This window comes from Mytilus edulis, chromosome 3 (assembly GCF_963676685.1).
Source record: "Mytilus edulis chromosome 3, xbMytEdul2.2, whole genome shotgun sequence".
In the NCBI taxonomy this organism is placed as follows: Eukaryota; Metazoa; Mollusca; class Bivalvia; order Mytilida; family Mytilidae; genus Mytilus; species Mytilus edulis.
Genome location: NC_092346.1, coordinates 98,435,071 through 98,456,752, shown reverse-complemented (window position 1 = coordinate 98,456,752; position 21,682 = coordinate 98,435,071). Strand labels below are relative to the sequence as shown.

Sequence of the window (21,682 nt, the reverse complement as noted above, 5' to 3'; positions counted from 1 at the left end):
TAAGCAGTTCTGTGCTTTGCAACGAGAGTATAATATTCTTAATGCCGTCGATCTGTCTCCGACATTAAGTATGGTTTGTACGAGTCTCATGGCAATGAAAGCTTATCTAATTTGCATCAATATTTGCTGTACACTTTCGCTTCAGTGTATCAAAAAGATTCTTTTCTGGAGAACTTACTGTTTACTTTCCGACTAGCTCCGAACTCGCCTTTAAGTTGGGTTTTGTGCTATTAAATATTAAAGTTTTTGTGTAGTGTTTTGTCTATTTTATTTTTGTCATCTTGTTTTTAGTATTTTTGCGGGAACCAAAGAGTTGACTGGGGGAGTATGATCATCCAAAGACAGTTCCCGTCTGGCAGTAATACTTTTACAAAAGTAGGGCGTCCGTTCGGCTTTGATCGATGTATGAATACGCAGCTACGTCCGCTTAGAATGGGAAGTTTAAATATGTTGCATGGTGTAATAACATGCATGCTATATAACCCTTGCAACAACTCTCTGACTGGTATATAGTTTGCCTTTTACAATGCAACATTTTTGTCTTTTTCAACATACCCCGCTTTTCTATGTATCGCCCATCATACCTTTAAAACCATACCTTTGGGGACAAACCTATGGTATAACTTATTAGTTTGTTTTTGTATTAAATATATGCAGAAATATCTGCTATTGAACGTTAAGCAAACATCCATCAATCAATCTTTCTTCACATTGCCTAAAGCATATTTTTAATTTGATATTTTTTTTTCATACATAAAACAAGACCGTAAAGTGAAAGTAAGCGCTGCATGTAAGTCCATTTTAGTCGAACTAAAATTTATAAAAACAATACTTTAATTTTTCTTGCTATGATGTTAATTAAAACAGAACGGCGATTTCTCTTGTGGTAATTGTCTGGGTCAGAGGGTCATTAAGAGTGACCAGAACCTTGTCCATAACATGTGCTGCAGCACCGGCAACATGCAATATACAACAGTTACATTGTGTCACACCATAGCAGGTAATGTTGCTATGGTAATTATCACTTCCTTCAATACGCATGTCAAGTTTTGTGGTAGATGATGCACAGGCGTAATTTATTTTGACGTTATAACGTTGGAAAGCCTTTGGGTCCCTTGGATTTACACTAAAGCCTATAAATCTTGGTTTTGGGCGTATGTCGTTTATTTTCTTCATCGTCACCGAATAGGGCGAATCCTCTTTGACCTTCAAATCAAAGCGTTTCGAGTGAACTGAATAATTTCCTGGAAATGTAGCAATAATTTGTACAGAAACATTTCCAGAAACGAATGAATCATAAAATTTTATGGAATCCCTATTGCAATTATTGTCAATGTTTGTATAAAACTCTTTGCAAAATGATAAAACAGTTTGAAAACTGGACTCACATGTCGTGATGACGTCACTCACTTGTGAAAATGATACTCCTGACATTACTTTTATTGACGATTTGATTTGCTTGCAAATATGACGTTGAAATTTATAATAGTTTGAAGATGCATATTTACACAGATGATTTGCAGAATGGATGAAGGTTTGGCAAACAGTTGATTCCTGACTTTCTGTCCGGTGAACAGGTTTGACTGGTATCCTGATGTGATAAAGTCCGGGATATGATGTCAATGACCCCAGAAAATGGTTTTGAATAATATTTTCGGAATGATTTGCTGCAGTTATTTTTGCAAAGACTTCGGCAGATGAGTCGGGCTCGTTACAACTTTTTATTTCCACAGGAATTTTGATAAAATCTCCTTTATGGTGATGATGTATGACATTCTTTGATCTTCTTTGCATGTTTCTTTTCTCGTCAACACTAGACGGTAATATATTTTGTGTCTCCTTGTTGTCCTCTATTTCAACTTTCTTATGCTTTGGTTTTATTTTACAGACAGTTATATCCTGGTCAATTTGTCCTTGACCTTTGTTAAAAATAACGGTAACGTGAACAGAGCATTTCGTTTTCCAGTCAAATGAAATTGTTGTCCCTGAAGAGGAGACAATCCTCGATATTTTGCGTAGTTTTCCCATTATTATATTCGATGAAACCCCATACTGATCATTTGACCGGAAACTTTTCAAAGACTTGACACTTCCATTCATGTCTTTTTTACCATATACAGTGATGTTTTGATTTGTTGGAAGATTGACATGAATTATTCTTTGGTCGACAGTGTTGATAAAAATTGTATGACGAGGTATCTTTTTCATTTCTGAAAAAAAAATCGAAAAGTATAAGCACTTTAAAGCAGCGAGGCACATCAACGTTGGTCAATACAATACCGAGTTCGTTATATATTGTGTTTACGGTGGGTTCTTTCAATACTTAAAAGATATGTACTCACCTCACAACAATGTGTTCGTTATAGTGTTTACGTTGGGTTTTTTCAATACTTACATTATATGTACTCACAACAATGTGTTCGTTATAAAGTGTGTTTACGGTGGGTTTTTTTTTCAATACTTACATTATATGTACTCACAACAATGTGTTCGTTATACATTGTGTTTACGATGGTTTTTTTCAATACTTAAATTATATGTATATTCACCTCACAACAAGGTGTTTGTTATACAGTGTGTTTACGGTGGTTCTTTCTAAACCAAAAAAGTAATTACTAGTACGTACAAGAATGTGTTCGTTATACATTGTGTTTACGGTGGGTTCTTTCTATACTTAAAAGATATGTACTCGCAAGAATGTGTTCGTTATACAGTGTGTTTACAGTTTGTTTCTCCTATACTAATATTATATGTACTCCTAAGAAAGTGTTCGTTATATCTGGCATTGAGATGCTATAAAATATGTTAAGATTGAGTTACTTAAATTATATGTACTCAAAACAATGTGTTCGTTATACAGTGTGTTTACAGTGGGTTCAGTCTAAACAAAACAGTATGTACTCACAACAATGTGTTCGTGATACAGTTTGTTTACAGTGGGTTCATTCTAAACCAAACAGTATGTACTCACAACAATGTGTTCGTTATACAGTTTGTTTACAGTGGGTTCATTCTAAACCAAACAGTATGTACTCACAACAATGTGTTCGTTATGCAGTTTGTTTACAGTGGGTTCATTCTAAACCAAAATGTATGTACTCACAACAATGAGTTCGTTATGCAGTTTGTTTAAAGTGAGTTCAGTCTAAACCAAACAGTATGTACTCGCAGCAATTTGTTCGCTAAACAGAGTGTTTGCATTGGGTTCAATATAAATAAGTCGTTAATTTAATCTATAATATCCATACAATGAGTTCAATATGAATGATAAAATGTAAATACAAACTGAATGAAGTGCGTTAATAATAAACGAGAAGACCTTTTGCAATTCGTTTTTAGCCAGCAGATTTTATATACTCACTACAGTGTGTTCGTTCTTCGTGTCCTTCTTTGCAATAACATTTATTTCCAATACCACAAACGCCTTTTCCATGGCAACAAGATATACAACCTGAAATATAAATAATTTTATACAAAATTAACCTGTGATCAAGTATTGTTCTAAGCAACAATTATGTTTTTTGAATGGAATGTTTGTTTAATGTTTTTTATTTGTTTTGTTTTAATCAGTATATATGCTTGTTTTTGTTGTTGTTTTTTTTACATTTTATCTTCCTTATATGGGGGTCTCCCATGCAATAAGATGCGAAGGATTTATTTTCAGAAATACAGTTCTACCAAGTTTGTTCAGATCAAAATATCTATATGTCCTCTTTTGTTTATAAATAACTAGAACACACCCGCGAAATCTCGGGCATTCAGAGCGTAGTTTAAAGTATGTAAAGTGTTGTTGGAAGAATTTTGTAAAATATAGAATGACTGGAGAATTTCAGCAAAAGTATCATAAGTCATAGGTTATTGGTGACAGGAAAATGTTTTTTTACCCTCCACCTTTATTTCCAAAGTTCCCAATTTTTGTTTGTTTATGTGTTACATATTTGTTTTTCGTTCATTTTTTGTACATAAATAAGGCCGCTAGTTTTCTCGTTTGCATTGTTTTGCATTGTCATTTCGGGCCTTTTGAAGCTGAGTATGCGGTAGGGCTTTGCTTTTCTGTATATTATGAACATTCATTACTATATAAATAAAGCGTATTTACTTTCAATTCTAAGTTTACTAATCGATCCATGGTGGTCATTGATATAGTATACAGACCCTCTCTATTTAATAAACTATGTGACCGCCGTGGATAGTAAACTTGAAAATGATAGTAGATAAAATTCTGAAAATACACTTTATTCGTAGTATATGTATGTTCAAAGTATACAGAAAAACGCAAACCGGAATTCTAATCTGACTTAATATTTCGTACAATGACGGGACAATATCCGGATGCCTTTTTTCTCGTTTTTCTCCTAAAATAACTCAATCTGAATAATCATATGAATGGATGACAAATGCGACTATGCACTGTACCTATAGGACACAGAGGCGTGTTGATTAATTTATTCTGGAAAGAAGAGAAGCGACACAAAACTGAGGTCTTCTCGTTTAATAGTATAGATTTGTATGTAGTTAAGATTATTAAATTAGAATTCCAATTTTTCTACAAAAGATGTTCGGTGTTTAGTTCGTAAGATGGTCAACTTTTGTAATTAGCAGTTGAGACTTTTAAGCGTAGCCTACACCTGGTATGACTAATTACCTGATCTATTGTAGGTATGGTCTGTCGAACAATCCACGATGGAATTATGTGTTATACTCTCTGGTAATGTTATATTGCCGTTCTTCATGAACACGTTGATCTTCTTAAACTGAACGGTTCTGTAAAACAAATGTTTAAAAAAAATCAGTGTTTAAGGTCGCATCAGGAAACTGGCAATAAACTTAGTCCCATCCCCAGTCTGTCTATATGTTCAAAGTACAACCGGGTTATAATTTTATAAAAACGATGCATTGTTGAGCAGTATTCGTCTCATTTCTGTTGATTTAAACAAATTCACAAGTTCTAACATAAACAGTGGCCAATATCATGTTTTTCTGGGTTTTTTTCTGTTTTTTTTTTCAAACATAAATCTCGAGTTAAATGGACAACAATTGAATTAAACGAATGTTCAACTATGAATGGTTTACAATTTTACATTGAACATCATTTAGTAAAGATGTCTTTGATATTAATTGTAGCAATCACGAAATGACAATTATTTAAATAAATAAATTCTTACGAAAATGACAGAACTTACTCTGGATATTCCACAACTATATCTATACGTGTAATGTTAGATAAAGACACATTAGCAAACGTGAACACTGCCGACAGAAGAACCCCATATGTAACAGCAATACGCCATCCATGTACTGAGCCTAATATACACAATGTCAGAAAGTAGCTGTATAACAATGGAAAACCACCATTTAGTTGATAACTGGTAAATTTGGGCTCCTGGATTTTAGGAAATATTCTAACTGTAATTTTCCCCGATTTTATTTCTGTGTCTATTCTGCATTGACTGGAAGGAAGTTCACTGGGTAAATCTTCTGTTCCTTTTTGGTATATCTTTGCTTTTGCGGTCAAAGCTGTACTACGGTTAGATTGCTGCCATTTAATATTACCCTAAAGTATAAATATAAGATTGCTGCCATTTGATATTTCCCTAAATTATATATATTAAATCTTATAACTCTACCAATCATCTGCCCACTGAAGACATGAGAATTTGTTTTACAGTAGACATAATTTATTTTATAAGATAATTTCTCGGTTTTCAAAAATTTCATCCTTTATGTATAGTTATCTCCATTATACGCCTTGTAAGAGCGTAACATTCGGGAGATAAAACGTGAGTAAATGCAAATAAAAAGAGAGAATTACTTAATTTACTGGTGTACTTTATAGATTTACAATTATCCATAAAGAGCAATAAAACCAATATATTGTTCAGCGTTACTATTGAAGAAGAGTTTGATACATTACTGCTAGTTTTTGCATCATTTTCCTTGTTTTTATAGAATTTTGCATACAATTACAATCAGAACTATTCAAACGAATATTTACTGTCAATAGAAATAGCTGAAATGTATAAGACATACATGTCATATCTTCAAAAACAGATATATTTAATTTTTCTCGAAGTTTCAATAATTTAAAAAGACTGGTATGCGAACTTTGGAAGATCGTTCTAAATAAAACAGATTAGTTTATAATTTGTTATTGGCTTTAAAGTAGCTTTCTAGATCGGCACTTTGTGTCTTTTGTCTTTTTGTTAGTTGGTATATAATATTTGGTGTGCTTCGTGACAATCTGACGAGTCAAGCTGTTATCAATCTGAGTGTTACAGTCTGTTTTATGTTGTGTTTTAACACCACTGTCCCAGGTAACGAGGAGCGCTCACAAAAATGTTTTACCTAGCCACATTATAATTTAGTGGTTTTTGGAAAATGACGCAGTCATTGTTCCATAACTGCCGACCTGAACTTCATTACATTGCTCTGCCTACCGCGCTTGGTTTCGTATTTCCTATTTTCCAAACAAACTGGAATCTGCTTGTGTTATCATTATGCATCATTGTGTAGTATTAAACCAGCCAGGACCCAGTTTACACTGGTTTTTGCTTGTATTCCACTACACTCGAACAAAGTGTTGTAGTTTGACGGGAACCAGTTTTAGAATTTGTAAACTACAAAACGTAATCGGTTATTGTTCATTCCGTTTTGGTGTTTCATACCGACTTATATGGTTTGAATAAGCTTAAGACCATTCAAACATTAATGTGATAGGTATATTAAAGATTGTTTTACAAAAGGATTGAACTGTTTTACTTTCAAAGTCGTACTATAGGGATATCTGTCATATACGGATTTCCACTCTCACCGGTTAATTTCTTCTTTTACACGTGCTTTGGAAACTTCCTGTTTAATCGCAAGTTTTAAAATTGGTTTTGAGTGAATTAAACTTATTTTAACAATCATGAAGCGTTCCAGAATCATTTTAAAGCAGTTTCTTCTTCTCTTTGATGATGGAAAATAGGTTTTCTCAAGAAAATACCGCAAACGATCGCAGAGGAATTGAAACGTACAAGTCAAGTCGGCACCTGGTTAAATTGGCATCTAGTCAAATCGGCACCTATTCGACGTCAATTCGGCATCCAATAATATTTGATATAATATTTTCTATTCAATTAATTAATTACTGTTACCAAGTACATAGTGAATATGTTGTTGTGTATTTTGGTAAACCACGAAACGAAAGTGAATATGTAGTGTATAAAGGTAAACAACGAAGCCCTTACCAAAGCTGTTGTTTTAACAATTAGACAATTTGTGTAATTGTAAAAACAAGTCAATTATTAAAATAAAATGGAAAACTATGAGTCCCTTTCAATAAATCAAACTTTCATGCCAAATAATTAGCAAATTTAAGGTGTTTGTTTTTCAGTAAAGTTTAAACAGCATTAAACCAACAATCCTGTAAAATGCTCAACTGGTTAAAATAATGCAGAAAAATACACAATATCTCATGTATTAGTCCAAATAATTATGACGTCTGGCAAGGCTATTTTATTATTTTTCTGGGACGCCTTCCTACGACGTTCAGGTGCCAATTTAACTAGGTGCCAGTTTGACTAGAATTCTTTGACAAATGTTTGAAACTATCTGAGTTTCATTAGACCTTTGATAGCAGTAACAAAAAGATTATTTACTTAATATTTTGTGGGAGAAGGGGGTTCAGACTGTGTGGCATCAGGTCTGTTTGTGCCCAATACATTTTCGCACCCTACACGTACGCACATTCACACTCTACTCATTCACGCCCAATTTTAATTCAAATTCAAGTTGAATAATTGGAAAATTATGGTTGTTGTTTTAAATTGCTTTGGTGTAAATACTGAATGTATTTATAGCTTGGTATGAGTAAAACATTGAAGATTTTAAAGGAAAAAACACAAAAGATAATTGTTTTTAACAGCTTGGTCCCATTGATCTGAAACAACGAAACAATAAAACATAGAAACCAAAATATAGCAATCCACTAATATAACCAAAACATGATAAAATTTATTCAACACGCAGAAACAAACATAGTCAGAATCTCACTTCATTTTGAAACAAGTCAATGAAACAAGTTATAGCAATACACTAACCAAAACATGATTAAGAGTTATTCAACACAAAATAAAACGTTGACAAAATACCACTTTATTTAGACAGGATTATTATTATTTTTAGCAATACCTTATCCAAAACATAATTAAGATTTATTCAACACAAAAAAAAAAATTGCTGTCTCACTTTATTTTGAGACAATGACAACAATTATACTTATAAGAAAACACTTGCTTACATAGTTATTAAACACAAAACCAATTAAGATTGGGTGCGAACATGTAGGGTGTGAAAGTGAAAGGGGTGAAAATGAGTGGGCGCAAACGTGAATCAATTATATGCTTACGATACATGTTGCATTGTTAAACTAATTACGGTATGTGAAAATCAAGACTTGCATAAAAACTATCCCAATATTAGAGACAGTGGCGTCATTTTTCTTCAGAGCTTTCAGCTCTTTGATTGTTAGTTGCTGTCTGTCATATTTTTTTTTCGTATATTGATTTGTCATAAATCCGGCCATAGATTATCTATTTTTATATTTACGAACATTTACGAAAGAACGCTATATCAAAGCTATATCATATTATAAGAAGAAACATCGTACGTAAAACACTAGGTCTATTTACAAGGAACACTATATATATGCTATTTCTGTATGTGTTCTTGGGCAGCTGTCTCCCATACGTATTCCGCACAAATCTTTTTAATCACATTTTCTAGATCTGTTATATCGTGTGTGCTACATCTCATTGACATCTTTACTTGTATGTAATTATGAACAGGGAAAATCATAAACATATCGCATTTGTCAACAAATAAGTTCATTACTTGAAGTACTTACCGGAATTTCAGAATACACATCCAAACTGACAGGTTCAAGGCTATTAACCGAAAATAGTTCTTCCCAAACGTCTCCCTGGCATGATACCACGGAAATGAGTACCAATAGTATCAGCATCTGTAAGAGGAAATCGTTGTAATAAAAAGTATAGTAAGTGCCAAATAGAACAAAGCATACCTTAAACTGCCGAAATTCACATAAGATAATTTACTTTTTAAAAAATCGATGTAAACAATAGTAACTGCCTTTTCCTCTGTATTTCAGTTTAACATGGCAAACCCTATACTAAAATTACAAATATCGACGTACTTTAAATCAGCCACTATTGGTTTTCTTTTAAGTATTGATTTTTATACGTTGTTCTTATGATGTATACTGTAACATCACTGTCTCTAGTAAGGGGTAGATTTGGCTCCAGCAAATACGAATGTATGACCCCGCCACAAACTGCGGGTGCCTGCACCTGAATTGTGTGATTTCGTTTGATATATTTCAGCTTTTGATTTTGCCATTTGGTTAGTAACTTTCCTTTCTGAATTTTCCTTGGAGTTCGTTTTTTTAATTTAATTTTTACATCCTTGTCATTCGTAATTTTTTATTTGAGCGTTCCCAGTGAAGGTTAATCCAGAAAAGCGCTTCGGACGGACTGAACAAATTCAGTGTTATTTTAATGCATTATTGAAAAAAATATTGTAAACTTTTTCTCCATTTATAATGATTTGTTAGTCGGGTAGAAATAGGAAATACAAGTTTGTTCTTTTTGCTATTGTTGTAAAAACAAATTTAGAAATCTTTTTTTATCATTAATCATGTAAATGTGCATACCTTTTTTAGCACTCCAGAATATCTTTAAAAAAGTATCTAAATTTATCAAGAAAAGGATATGCCAGATCAATAACAATGATAAGGAAAACGCAACAAGGATTCTAATTTTCTATTATGTATATTAAGTATACAGTCGGAAACCAGGTTGAAATAGAACAAAAGAATCGAAGCTCTCTATTAGAGAAGGCGATAAATGTTTACTGTATTGTTTACTATAGTGACAAATTTTTAAAAAGTTAATAGAAACAAACAAAACTGCAATTTTCTTCTCAATTACGAGGTGTTTTATTTCAAAAACACCATTTGCATAAGTTTTCAATTTATCTAGTACATAGTTAAGCAGAACAATTAGATATCAAGTCGACGACATGGGTATCTTTCAAGTTGGATGACAAAAATGCATAACCTCCGATTTTTTTGAAAAAATTACCACGGACGGAAAAGATATCAATCTATTAGTTCAGTAATTTTCGTGTCTGCCCTTCCATTATGTGACTGAAGAAAAAATTCCAAAAAATAGGTAACAATTGTATCGAAAAGAGAAAATCGAGTGCACCTTTTTATGTTAGGGCGTGTTTGAGTTGAGTATTTAGTCTTGATATCGTTCAAAGTAAGAATATTTCATACATCGTCTCGCTTCAGATTCTATCATTTTTATATATTAAAGCTACAGGTTGACTTTATAACACAAAAAAATAACAGTACTAAAAGATGAAATATATGGGTCAAGTGAAATACCTATCTAATGAGTCACAAAAACAGGGAAGGTGTGTTCGAATAGCTATTTTTTTACTGAAAGTACTTGACGACAGTCTTACAAGTTGGATGATGAAAATGCATATCTTCGAAAAATTCTAATTTTTTGTGTGTGATAACTAGGGTTTATAGTCTTCAACCACTAAAAAAATCTAGTCTGCCCTTCCACGAAATATTTAATTAGATTTTTTTTAAATGTTTATGATTTTTCGAAAATTCCACCTAACAACCGATTAGACAATAGTTTTAAGTTGAATCAATGCAGACAAGATCATTAACTGATGCTCATTAGCTAGTTGATACATTTGTCTTTTAAAATATAACTGACATATAAGGATCGTATTGGTGCAATGTGGATAAATTTATCGGTTTCCAAGAGCAAAATTGGTAGCGCGTCATCGCTACAATGGCTTCCATTTTTACGATTGTGAAAATGAACTGGCGTAATGGGGAGATAATTTTGACGAAGTAGGATCCTGACTGTATACCTGTGAAGTTTATACGTTTTCGTTGTTTTAAAATTTAAATTTAAACTTTGATATTAAACAGCATTTTTTGTACAAATTCCTATCTTAAATCATTTTTTATTTGCTGATCATCAAAAACCTGCTATTTGATTTACGTGTCAACTATGAAAGTTGTAATTATGTAATTATTAAATAATATTTCTCAATTGTGAACAAATATCATGAAATGCATGAACTGACAAAGACATCAAATGGTCTGCATCCATCATACATTTACACAGTCTCTTTCAAGTAGATACTTTCAATAGAATATAAATGATATAATAAGTTATTAACCAACTATAGTTCTCAATACCGTGTACGAACATTAATCTATGGAATAGGAGACTAACGGACTATACTGTTAAGTCTGGTTGGTCATACAGAAGGGACATAATACCCAATATAATGAACATTTAAATGAGGCAGCAATCTCGTGACATACTAACTGATTGATTAATGGTTGATGTTTATTGTAAATATTATAAGATGTGGTATGAATGTCAATCAGACAACTCTCCGTTTACTTTCAGCACTCTTGGCTAAATAAAATGGCGGCACGATTTTACCAGTGGACTTAGGAACCCGAAGTAAAGTCGGCGTGAACCACCAACCATCAGATGCAAAACTGGCAATCCTTTATCAAATAAGATCCAAGTCGTAACCGCCTTGTCACTAGTTTTATGGAGGAAGAGTGCTTGACTATCTATCCGAACTATTTAAACAACTATTGAAGGTTCCGTCGTTGGCCTGCTCTAAGGCAGATTTATATTGAACAATCATCTATTCTAGAGACAGTTTCAATTTTCTGTCCGTATTCCCAGTCGACCCGTATTGAACAACCTAACTTCTAGACATATTATTATTAAAATAAGGATATGTGTTATGATTTCCAATGAGACAAATATCCAACAAAGGGCGATGTGTTGTCATCACTATGATTGAGCAAAATATTTAGTGTATTTTGAATAAAATATGAAGTGTTTGCCACTGGACATTAAATACAAATTAAACAATAGTTATTACAATAGTTTCAACAGACACAGCTCACATGGTTCAATTGTAATGTGGATTTTTTAAATGCAAAATCATTAAGCTGTAACAAGTTTTAAAAGATGCCAAAATGCCAAATACAATATAGAATTATAAATTTCCAACCACTCGCTCAACATTGGAATGGATGTGACGACGCCCCTAAACGCACAAATGACGTTCACTAAAACCAGAGTTTTTGACGGAAATGCATAGAACTCAAAAGTTGTCTATTATCACAACACTTAATGTGAAACAATTTTAACTGTTCCATCTGTTTCTATCAATAAAATGCCCGGATGCCGTAAGACAGATGTAATCATTTACAAGTTTTTAATTTCTAAAAATGTACAGAGTGCTGGTCGCAGTATCACAAATTACGTCAATATGAAGCAATTATTGTTGATAGGGTATATTGAATACCTACCCATACTGTAATTGTCAACTCTATAGTCTAGCCAATCAAATTTTACCCATCATACGGCAACCAATCATAACCGATTATTGCAGTGTAATAATTTCAAAGATGGCATGATTATTGAATGAGTAAGCAATAGCTTCGCATAAAAGATGAGACAATAAGGTTGATGCCTGGTTATATTGTACATTTTATCATGTTATAACTGTTGTAAACTATTTTTAAATTATTAATAATTGATTATAAATTAACTGATGGTGAATAACAATTTGATTATACGATGTATATGCGTCTTCCGGAAATTGAACTGCATGAAATGTCCTTTATAATTGTAAATTTTCTAATGTATTTACATTTTTATATGCATTGCGCAGATTAATAAAATGTTATATCAACACTATATATGTTTTGAGATTTCCAGTTCGAAACAATTTAAATAAAGACGATTTTAATTTCAAGGTATATTTAATCTGGAACATTAAAATATTGAATTAGTATACTAGTCTCAGATTGAACCGATGATATTCGACCACATGAAGAAAAAATCTAACGGCAGCAAAACAGGCCAATCTTAGGAATTTCGATAAACAAATCATTTGCATTTTCCACCAAAAACATTTTAATATTTTTCTTGCCGAAAGTATTCCTCAACTTTTAAAAGATCTGTACGAGTTTTTGTATAATATGTTAACACACTATCACGACGTTTTTAATGTAATATTATAGTATTAACAAACTTGTAGACTAGTAATATCTTAAAAAACCCAATATTAGCATATATTTACATTAAATCACACCAATATACATGTAGAACATAAAGTAACTTTGTAGTGTCTGTTTTTACCACACATGCATCGGAAATCACAAATATTTGATTGAAAATAATGTTTTTTCTCACTTTCTCTAAATTGGAAACTGTAAATAACTCGTATGGATTTATTAACAGTGAAAATGTTCCAAATGTCAAAGTTTGAATAATTAATTTAAAAGATTTACCTTTCTGAGAGATTTCCTGACTTCCAGTGTTGAACTATTACATTTCACGAATGTTCAGTATAAATTCCGTTCACTAGCAACGTTTCATGTTAATAACTACCAGAAAAAAAACCGACAATTATTTCTTGCTTTATTGTAACATTTCTTTACATGGGTGAAAGTCAAATTGATTTCTATAGAATTTTTCGTCGATGAGCTGTTTTATGGGCAAATAAATACACAATTTATGTCGTCATGATTTTAATGGAGGCTAATTAAATCGTACCTAACGTGTCGTGGTTTTTATGAGGGCTGATAAATTGATACTAGGGTGTAATTACCCGTTGTAGAAATGTATGTTTCCAAAAGAAAATAAATGTTGGTCATGGATCAGATATTTAATACTGTTTTTCAATGTCCGCTGGGTTCCTGCAGTTTATGACCACTAGTACAATCCTCGGATTGGGTACCTAATGATAGCTGGGTAATCCTCTTTAATGGTCATTATTTCCCATGTAAAGATAGTGGTCATTAAATCCACAGGTGTATTTAACTACAGGTCAGACTTAATCGCCACAATCACCACTCTTCTTCAAATATCTTATTTTTCTGTGACACCTACCCAAACAGATTTTAAAACTATATTAAAATATAATAATATCGTTTTATCAGAACTATCCATCAGAGAGAACTTCCCTGATGACCAACCATAAAATGCATTAAAACGAACAGAAGTACTTAAATTTAACCCGTAAAAACCAGGGACCATTACATTGCAGAAGTTCCTGCTATTTTAAAAATAAAAGTTGGTATTGTATGTTCCTATAGTGAATGCATTGTGCTGTACACGAAAATGAAAATAACCTCATAATTATAAATTTGATGCGCCTTCTTTTTATTTTCCTCATAAAACGTCAAATAATTTGATATCCAATGGTGTGTTTATATGTTAACTCATGATGAGATACATGACAAGAACACTTAAGGAGCCACATGATTAGAACACATAGGAACTATATGACCTGAACACATAGGATGATATGAGCCACATGATCAGAACAAACGAGGAGCTACATAACCTAAACACATCAGGAGCGTAATGACTAAAACACTTTAAGACTTACGTGGTCAGAACACACGAGGAGCTACATGACCAGAACACATGAGCAGAAACATGACCAGGACATATTAGGAGATACATGGTTAGAACACATGAGGAGCTACATGGTCAGAACACATGAGAAGCTACATGGTCAGAACACACCAGGAGCTACATGATCAGAACACATGAGGAACTACATAACCAGAACACATCAGGAGCTACATGATCAGAACACATCAGGAGCTACATGATCAGAACACACGAGGAGCTACATGGTCAGAACACATGAGGAGCTACATGAACAGAACACACCAGGAGCTACATGAACAGAACACATGAGGAGCTACATGACCAGAACACATGAGGAGCTACATGACCAGAACACACGAGGAGCTACATGAACAGAACACACCAGGAGCTACATGAACAGATCACACGAGGAGCTACATGATCAGCACACGTGAGGAGCTGCATTACCAGAACAAATGAGAAGCTCCAGAAACAGAACAAATCAGGAGCTACGGGAGCAGATCAAATCAGGAGATACAGGAGCAGAACACATCACGAGCTACATGAACAGAACACATGAGGAGCTACATGAACTGAACACATGATGAGCTACATGATCAGGACACATCAGGAGCTACAGGAGCAGAACACATGGGGAGCTACATGAACAGAACACATCAGGAGCTACATGACCAGAACACACGAGGAGCTACAGGAGCAGGACACATGAGGAGCTACAGGAGCAGAACAGATGAGGAGCTACATGACCAGAACACACCAGGAGCTACAGGAGCAGAACAGATGAGGAGCTACATAACCAGAACACACGAAGAGCTACATGACCAGAACACATGAGGAGCTACATGACCAGAACACATCAGGAGCTACATGATCAGAACACACGAGAAGCTACATGGTCAGAACACATCAGGAGCTACATGATCAGAACACACGAGGAGCGTAATGACCAGAACACATGAGGAGCGTAATGACCAGAACACATGAGGAGCTACAGGAGCAGAACACATCAGGAGCTACATGATCAGCACACGTAAAGAGCTGCATGATCAGAACACATCAGGAGCTACATTACCCGAACACACCAGGAGCTAAATGACCAGAACACATCAGAAGCTACATGAACAGATCACACGAGGAGCTACATGACCAGAACACCCCCAGGAGCGTCATGACCGAAACAGTTAAGAAGCTACACAAATAGAACACTAGAGGAGAATCATGACAACCAAAACAAACCTTAAAAGAACGGCCCAAAACACCAAAGTCAACAGTTAACATCACCCTATATCCAAGTTTTAGATTATTTACATTAAACCAAAATCGTATACTAGTATTCAAAGAAATGAATCATCACAAAGGCGAAACAACTGAAACCATCAAACCAAGCACGATTATAGTTAAAAATAATATATAATCGGGACTGAAAAAAGGAAATTAAAAAAAAATGAATTTCGAATGATTATTTGGTATTGTTGGTCCTTATGAATTTGTCTAAATGTATCAATTTAAAAAAAATCTAAAATATATCATTTTGTTGATAGATTTCTACGTTGTATTTCCTTTGCCCATGTGTATTTCTCTTAAAACAAGAGTTGTGAAAGTTGTTTTCTAAAAGCAAAAATGATTATTCTACGTATTAGCTCATTCTAATTTATTTCATGATATACAGCGTACAATTATTGTCTGACTTGATGATGGGACTGTTCGAACGTTCAATAATATGCTCAGAAAATTATGTGAAAATACTTCTCGACAACACAGACTGGAAATAAGTTTAGAGCAGGCGAATCTTGTCTATCGTATACCCCTTACAGACAATAGAAAACGCATGGGTCTCTCCTGTACATCACCAGAATGTTTTCTGGTGATGAACATTCTGGTGATGAGTTTTTTTTTTTAAATTTCAACATAGTGTCTATTTCAGCTTTTTGCAAATCTCTAGTATGAAGTTTTACACACATTGTTTTGTTTTTAACTAAGTTCGAAAGCGTTTTCTATTTTAACAAGACACATCCCATACTACTGTGTCTTGTCATAGAGAATGCATTGACTTTGGATGAATTAATCCACTCTGATAAAATCCATTATTTTACTATGATGATCCATATACATGTACCCGAAGCGTCTGTGCATGTTTAATGTTTTATGGTGACCTATAGTGACTTACTTCTACATCATTTGATCTCTGTTGGAACATTTTCTAATTTGTATTATATATCTTTATTACCAAAGGCTATATAAACTATAGATATACCACATCGTATTAAATAAGAATGCATTAGATTTCAAATATAATTTTCCTGTATTTTTCTTATTCGTTTTTGAAAATGACCTATACAATGGATCAGCTATAATATACCAATTTAGACATAATATTGATTGACAACCATATACACCGAAGTTAAAATGTATAAGATTTCCGTAGGACATTCTACTGGTAAATATACTACTGTAGTAAACCTATAATATGGATAAGATAGATATAAAAGCCAGGAGATGTGGTATGATTGTCAATGAGACAATTCGAAAAAGAGAACGGCCAACGGCCTAATCTATGAAAAAAAACACAGGAAACAAGGGTTTAACATGTTTGTGAGCGATAAACCCTCCCCTTATCTGGAACAGGGATGTAATAGCACAAACTAAGGATAAACTGTAAAAATCAGATGCAGATATATTATTGTTGGGTTGATATCCTTAGTTAAATTATGTATGTGTGTATTATATGCCCATTAATTGTATTGACAAAGTATTTGTATTCGTATTAACAGATATCGTCTAAACACGTAATAAATAGTATGAGAAAAGCATGGTCAATATAAAAATAGGCCTTGTATTATTGTTAAATTATTGTATCTTCACTTAAGCATCTATCATTTATGTGATGCCGTTTTCTGTCTCGTGACGAAGCAGATTGAGCAGCTGTAATAGACCGTAATAATAACAAGTTAATATTTGATTTCTACTCAGTTCCACAGAGTTGAGTCTACATACTTCCACCCAGCATAGACATGTTTGACATCCCATGCATAGAATTGTTAAGTAGACATATTTAATTAAAAGTCTATTTTAAACAAGGAAACACATTATTTCACATTTAAATAATTGATTAGAAACAAACATTTAATAAGTCAACACCTGCTTTACGTTGGTATAAATACTTGATAAAAAAATCACTCATATAAATAACTTAACAGCAAATTATTGAAATCTTATGAAATTAAAAGTCATTTAACATGTGGATCAAAGAAGGTAAAAGTTACTTAAAATATTTATTGTGGTTTGAACCAGACAATAAATCAACTGACAAACGATATTTTTCAATTTCAAACGAACAAAAAAATACATTCGATTTTATAAAGTGTTAGAGTTATATAATGAAGAATGTCGCATTAGGACTTGCGTCAATACACTTCTTATATCGTCCCAACAGCCAAATGATTTGTACCGTAAAACTTAAAACAACTTTATCAAAAAACTGGAGAGACATAGGCTAGTCTCAGAATGGCAACATGACTTTCATCCCGAGTGACAGTCGTGTGTCCTACAGAATGTATAATGATGACGGTCACAGCAAGGGTTTATAGAGTATTGTCATACGTACTACTAGTAGCAATTCTGGCTATCGAAATGATCTTATTGGTCTAGTTATTCTGGCTATCGAAATCATCTTATTGTTCTAGTTATTCCGGCCATCAAAATGATTTAGTAACGATCAAATAATATCATATGACACATTTGTATTTTTATTTACAATTCAAAAATCAATATCAGTTCTAACCTTTTAAACTCGTATTTGACATTCATAGTATTCTTTTTTTCTAATTCTGTATTCGCAAAGCTTTGAATGAAAGAACAAAGCTTTGAAGAAATTGTTTTTATGCTTATTATAAATGATCAAATAAAATTAAAACACATTTGACATGTACGTTGATAACACAGAAATAGGAAATAGTTGTAATAAATAGAAAATGTTGAAAATGTTCATTTTGGTTAAACATGAAATGAAGGATCAATATGTAATTTTGATGTTTGTGAATAATAAATTTTAACATTAAACATGTATATTTACTCGCCAGTCTTTGTTGCCGAAACATCAAATATTTTTAAGATTACTTTTATTTACCAACCCTTTTTATGTTGTTTCATTTCATTTAACATAACCGCTTCATTGATTAAATAATTACAAATCGTCTGAATCGAAGAAATGGAATGACGCGAAAATGGAAGATTTTAACACTTTTAGTAAAAGCCATTTAATTTTTTTAACGGTATATGTGGGAAATTCCAAAGTGAAAGCTTAAATTTGTTCAAACGTCAAGGTATCCAAAATAAAAAGAGATTTTTACATTCTTTTTTACTTTTTACAAATCCCAAGAATATTACGACCTTTTCCCGTACAATTTTAATTGAAAATTACTTTAGATTTGTTTGGTGATCACAGAATATTTAAAGGGTATGTAGCTAGCTTGAAAAAAAACCCAAACTTTAACGATCGCGCTGTGTCCTTTTGCTAACGTTTTTCAATAAATTATGTAAAGCAGTCTGGTGGTACAAGGCCATGTGAAATAAATTCGGTAGAAATTTCACACCGAAAAGAAGCGAATTTTAGACGCTTGTCGATACAACTTTTGAATTTTCATAAATTGTTACATTTTTTCACTGAACTAGTACAGAATTTTATTAAGGGGCCAGCTGAGGACCACCTCCGGGTGCGGGATTTTCTCAAAGCGTTGAAGACCCATTGGTAGTCTTCGGCTGTTGTCTGCTCTTTGGTCAGGTTGTTGTCTCTTTGACATATTCCCTATTTCTATTCTCAATTTTTAATTCTAAAGCTTTTATATTAAGTGTGAATCTCGAATTATGAAAAACTCGAGACTCTACATAAGTAATGCAAGCTATCGTTTCTTATATTAGAAAGTGCTTGCAATTCGGCAATTGTTTCATAATTAAAATATAGATACACGGTAGAGGATATGATGTGACATTTTTATTACTCTGTTAGTTGTTTTACTGTTGAAGTTACACGTTGTTTATTTTCTGTCTGTTTAAACTGTATATCTTTTGATGTACTGTATCTCTTACGATGTTCATTAAAGGCCATGTTGCTTTTTTATACATATAGATGCACCGAAATCAAATAAAGGTTTATTAAGTTTACCTGGTTGATGAAATAGAAAGGATACACACGCGTAATAGAATTATCATTTTAATGATGAAAAACACTTCGCGCGCATTCAAAATATCAAAAGGTATACAGAGATTTTTATTTTATGTCTCCTTCTCAATGTTACTCTGTATGATGGAACAAAAGCTCTCATCCCACTGCAAGTTCGATTCATTAGCTAGGATGGGTTTGAGAACGCTTTATTCATGTTTAATAGAAAATTTCCCAGTTATGTTTCTCTCACTTTTTTGGTACTGTCCCCTAAATTTATAATACTTAAAATTCAATATAGGATTAATGGTTCTATTACAATTGAATTGGGGAAAGTAAGTGTTACAGTGACAATTGCAATCATATCTGACCATCGGACTTTTTATGACTTAGAAAAACCAGGCCTTCAAATATTTATAAAGTGCCTAGAAAATCAACCTTACAATGTAAATGATAATACTAGACTACTAGTACAATATCGCTACTTATTTCGACTATAAAAAATGTATTTAGTACTAAAACTCAATAGCAAAAAAATATAAAAACATGTTGTGATATAAGATCTTACCTGTGACCACATTTCGTCAGGTATATTCAAATCTGAACTGATTGTCACATAGGTTTCCTGTCGTCAGGATTTCTGTAGGAAATGACTTTCAAATCACTGACAAGTATGCTTGATTGGTTACGGAGGCGGATGGCGAGAGAACGACTTTCGCTACTTTATTCCAAAACACAATTTAACACGGTGGTCGAATTTCACTTCTCAACAGCAAATAATATGTACAAAGATCGAGAGTAAAGTTTGTCTATCGATAAAACATTAACTTAAATTCATATCGGTTGAATAAATAGGGAAATGTGGAAATTAAAATCACGAAAGAACATCGTAAAATTTGAATTAGTTCATAAAAGGAATTGATTTTGTACAGGGACTAGTGGAAACGAAAAGTTGATATTAAAACTTTAAGCATGTTATTCGAGGTTACAATCTATTTTTATTGAGTGTTTAATAACTTTAAACTTGAATTTAGGTGATCAAATTTAGATTTATCATAAAGAATGTCTGCTCTTGGGTTAAGTGAAAAATGAACCGATATTTCATAAATATTTATTAGATCAAAGAAATCTTTCCATTACTCAGTGACAGAAAGTTTGAAAGTAATACAATTATTTTCAACGACTTCGTTGAGGAGTTTCGCAACCTTGTACAAATCGTTTTTGAAATAATTGAAAAAGAAACTTTTAATACAAATCCAACTATATTTTTATACAGATTTATTATTAATGAGATACTATTAGTTGTTTAATAGGATGATCGATTAGATATCTCAGTTTAACATCGCTGGATTTAAAGATGAAATATCATATCTATAATGTATGGCTTCAAAGAGTTCGACCACAGCATGCCAAAATCAATCTTTCCAATATATTCTTTAAATAGAACTTGTCACCATATATATATATATGTTCGGATTAATAAATGGGTTGAAATAAGCTCATCATTGATACCAGGATTAAAATTTGGTATTGGCGCTAGACACGCATTTTGTCTACAAAAGACTCATCAGTGACGCTCGAATAAAAAATTGGCTAAAAAGTTAAAATAAAGGACGAAGTTGAAGAGCTTTGAGGACCAAAAAAATCCTAAAAGATTTTCCAAATACATTTAACGCTAATTTCAGTTTAACTGTTTAACAATCAGATGATTCAGTTTTGTCAAGGTAGCGTCTGTGCGAATTATTTTTGAAATATAATGAATGTATTATTTTTGTTACTCCTGTATGTATATTCCATTGATTGCTTCTTAAAATTGATAGTTTCATTTAAAGGATTAACTCAAATAATTTCTCCCTTTTTATTTATATCAGTATGTATAGTATAAATGATTATTTTTTTATTTGTCAGTTGTATTGCTCTTTCTGACAACCAGACCCTTCGTTCTATCTGGACTTTTCTGTCTGAAATTCAACTCAATAATGCTAAAACTGTA

The 21,682-nt window shown here is 32.7% G+C and overlaps 1 protein-coding gene across 2 annotated transcripts; it reads right to left on the bottom strand.

The window, feature by feature from the left end:
- Nucleotides 1-716: 716 nt before the first annotated feature.
- Nucleotides 717-20,489, bottom strand: LOC139517922 (uncharacterized). 2 transcript variants are annotated; one of them, XM_071309471.1, is made up of 6 exons: nt 20,258-20,489; nt 8,888-9,004; nt 5,184-5,554; nt 4,646-4,764; nt 3,362-3,451; nt 717-2,210 (listed from the first exon to the last, which is right to left on the bottom strand). In XM_071309471.1, exons 1-6 carry the CDS (start codon nt 20,267-20,269, stop codon nt 859-861), a joined length of 2,061 nt encoding a protein of 686 aa, XP_071165572.1. In that variant the 5' UTR covers nt 20,270-20,489; the 3' UTR covers nt 717-858. The 2 variants fall into 2 exon arrangements, with proteins under 2 accessions (XP_071165572.1, XP_071165573.1); XM_071309472.1 differs by lacking the exon at nt 20,258-20,489 and adding an exon at nt 13,421-13,518.
- Nucleotides 20,490-21,682: the final 1,193 nt, after the last annotated feature.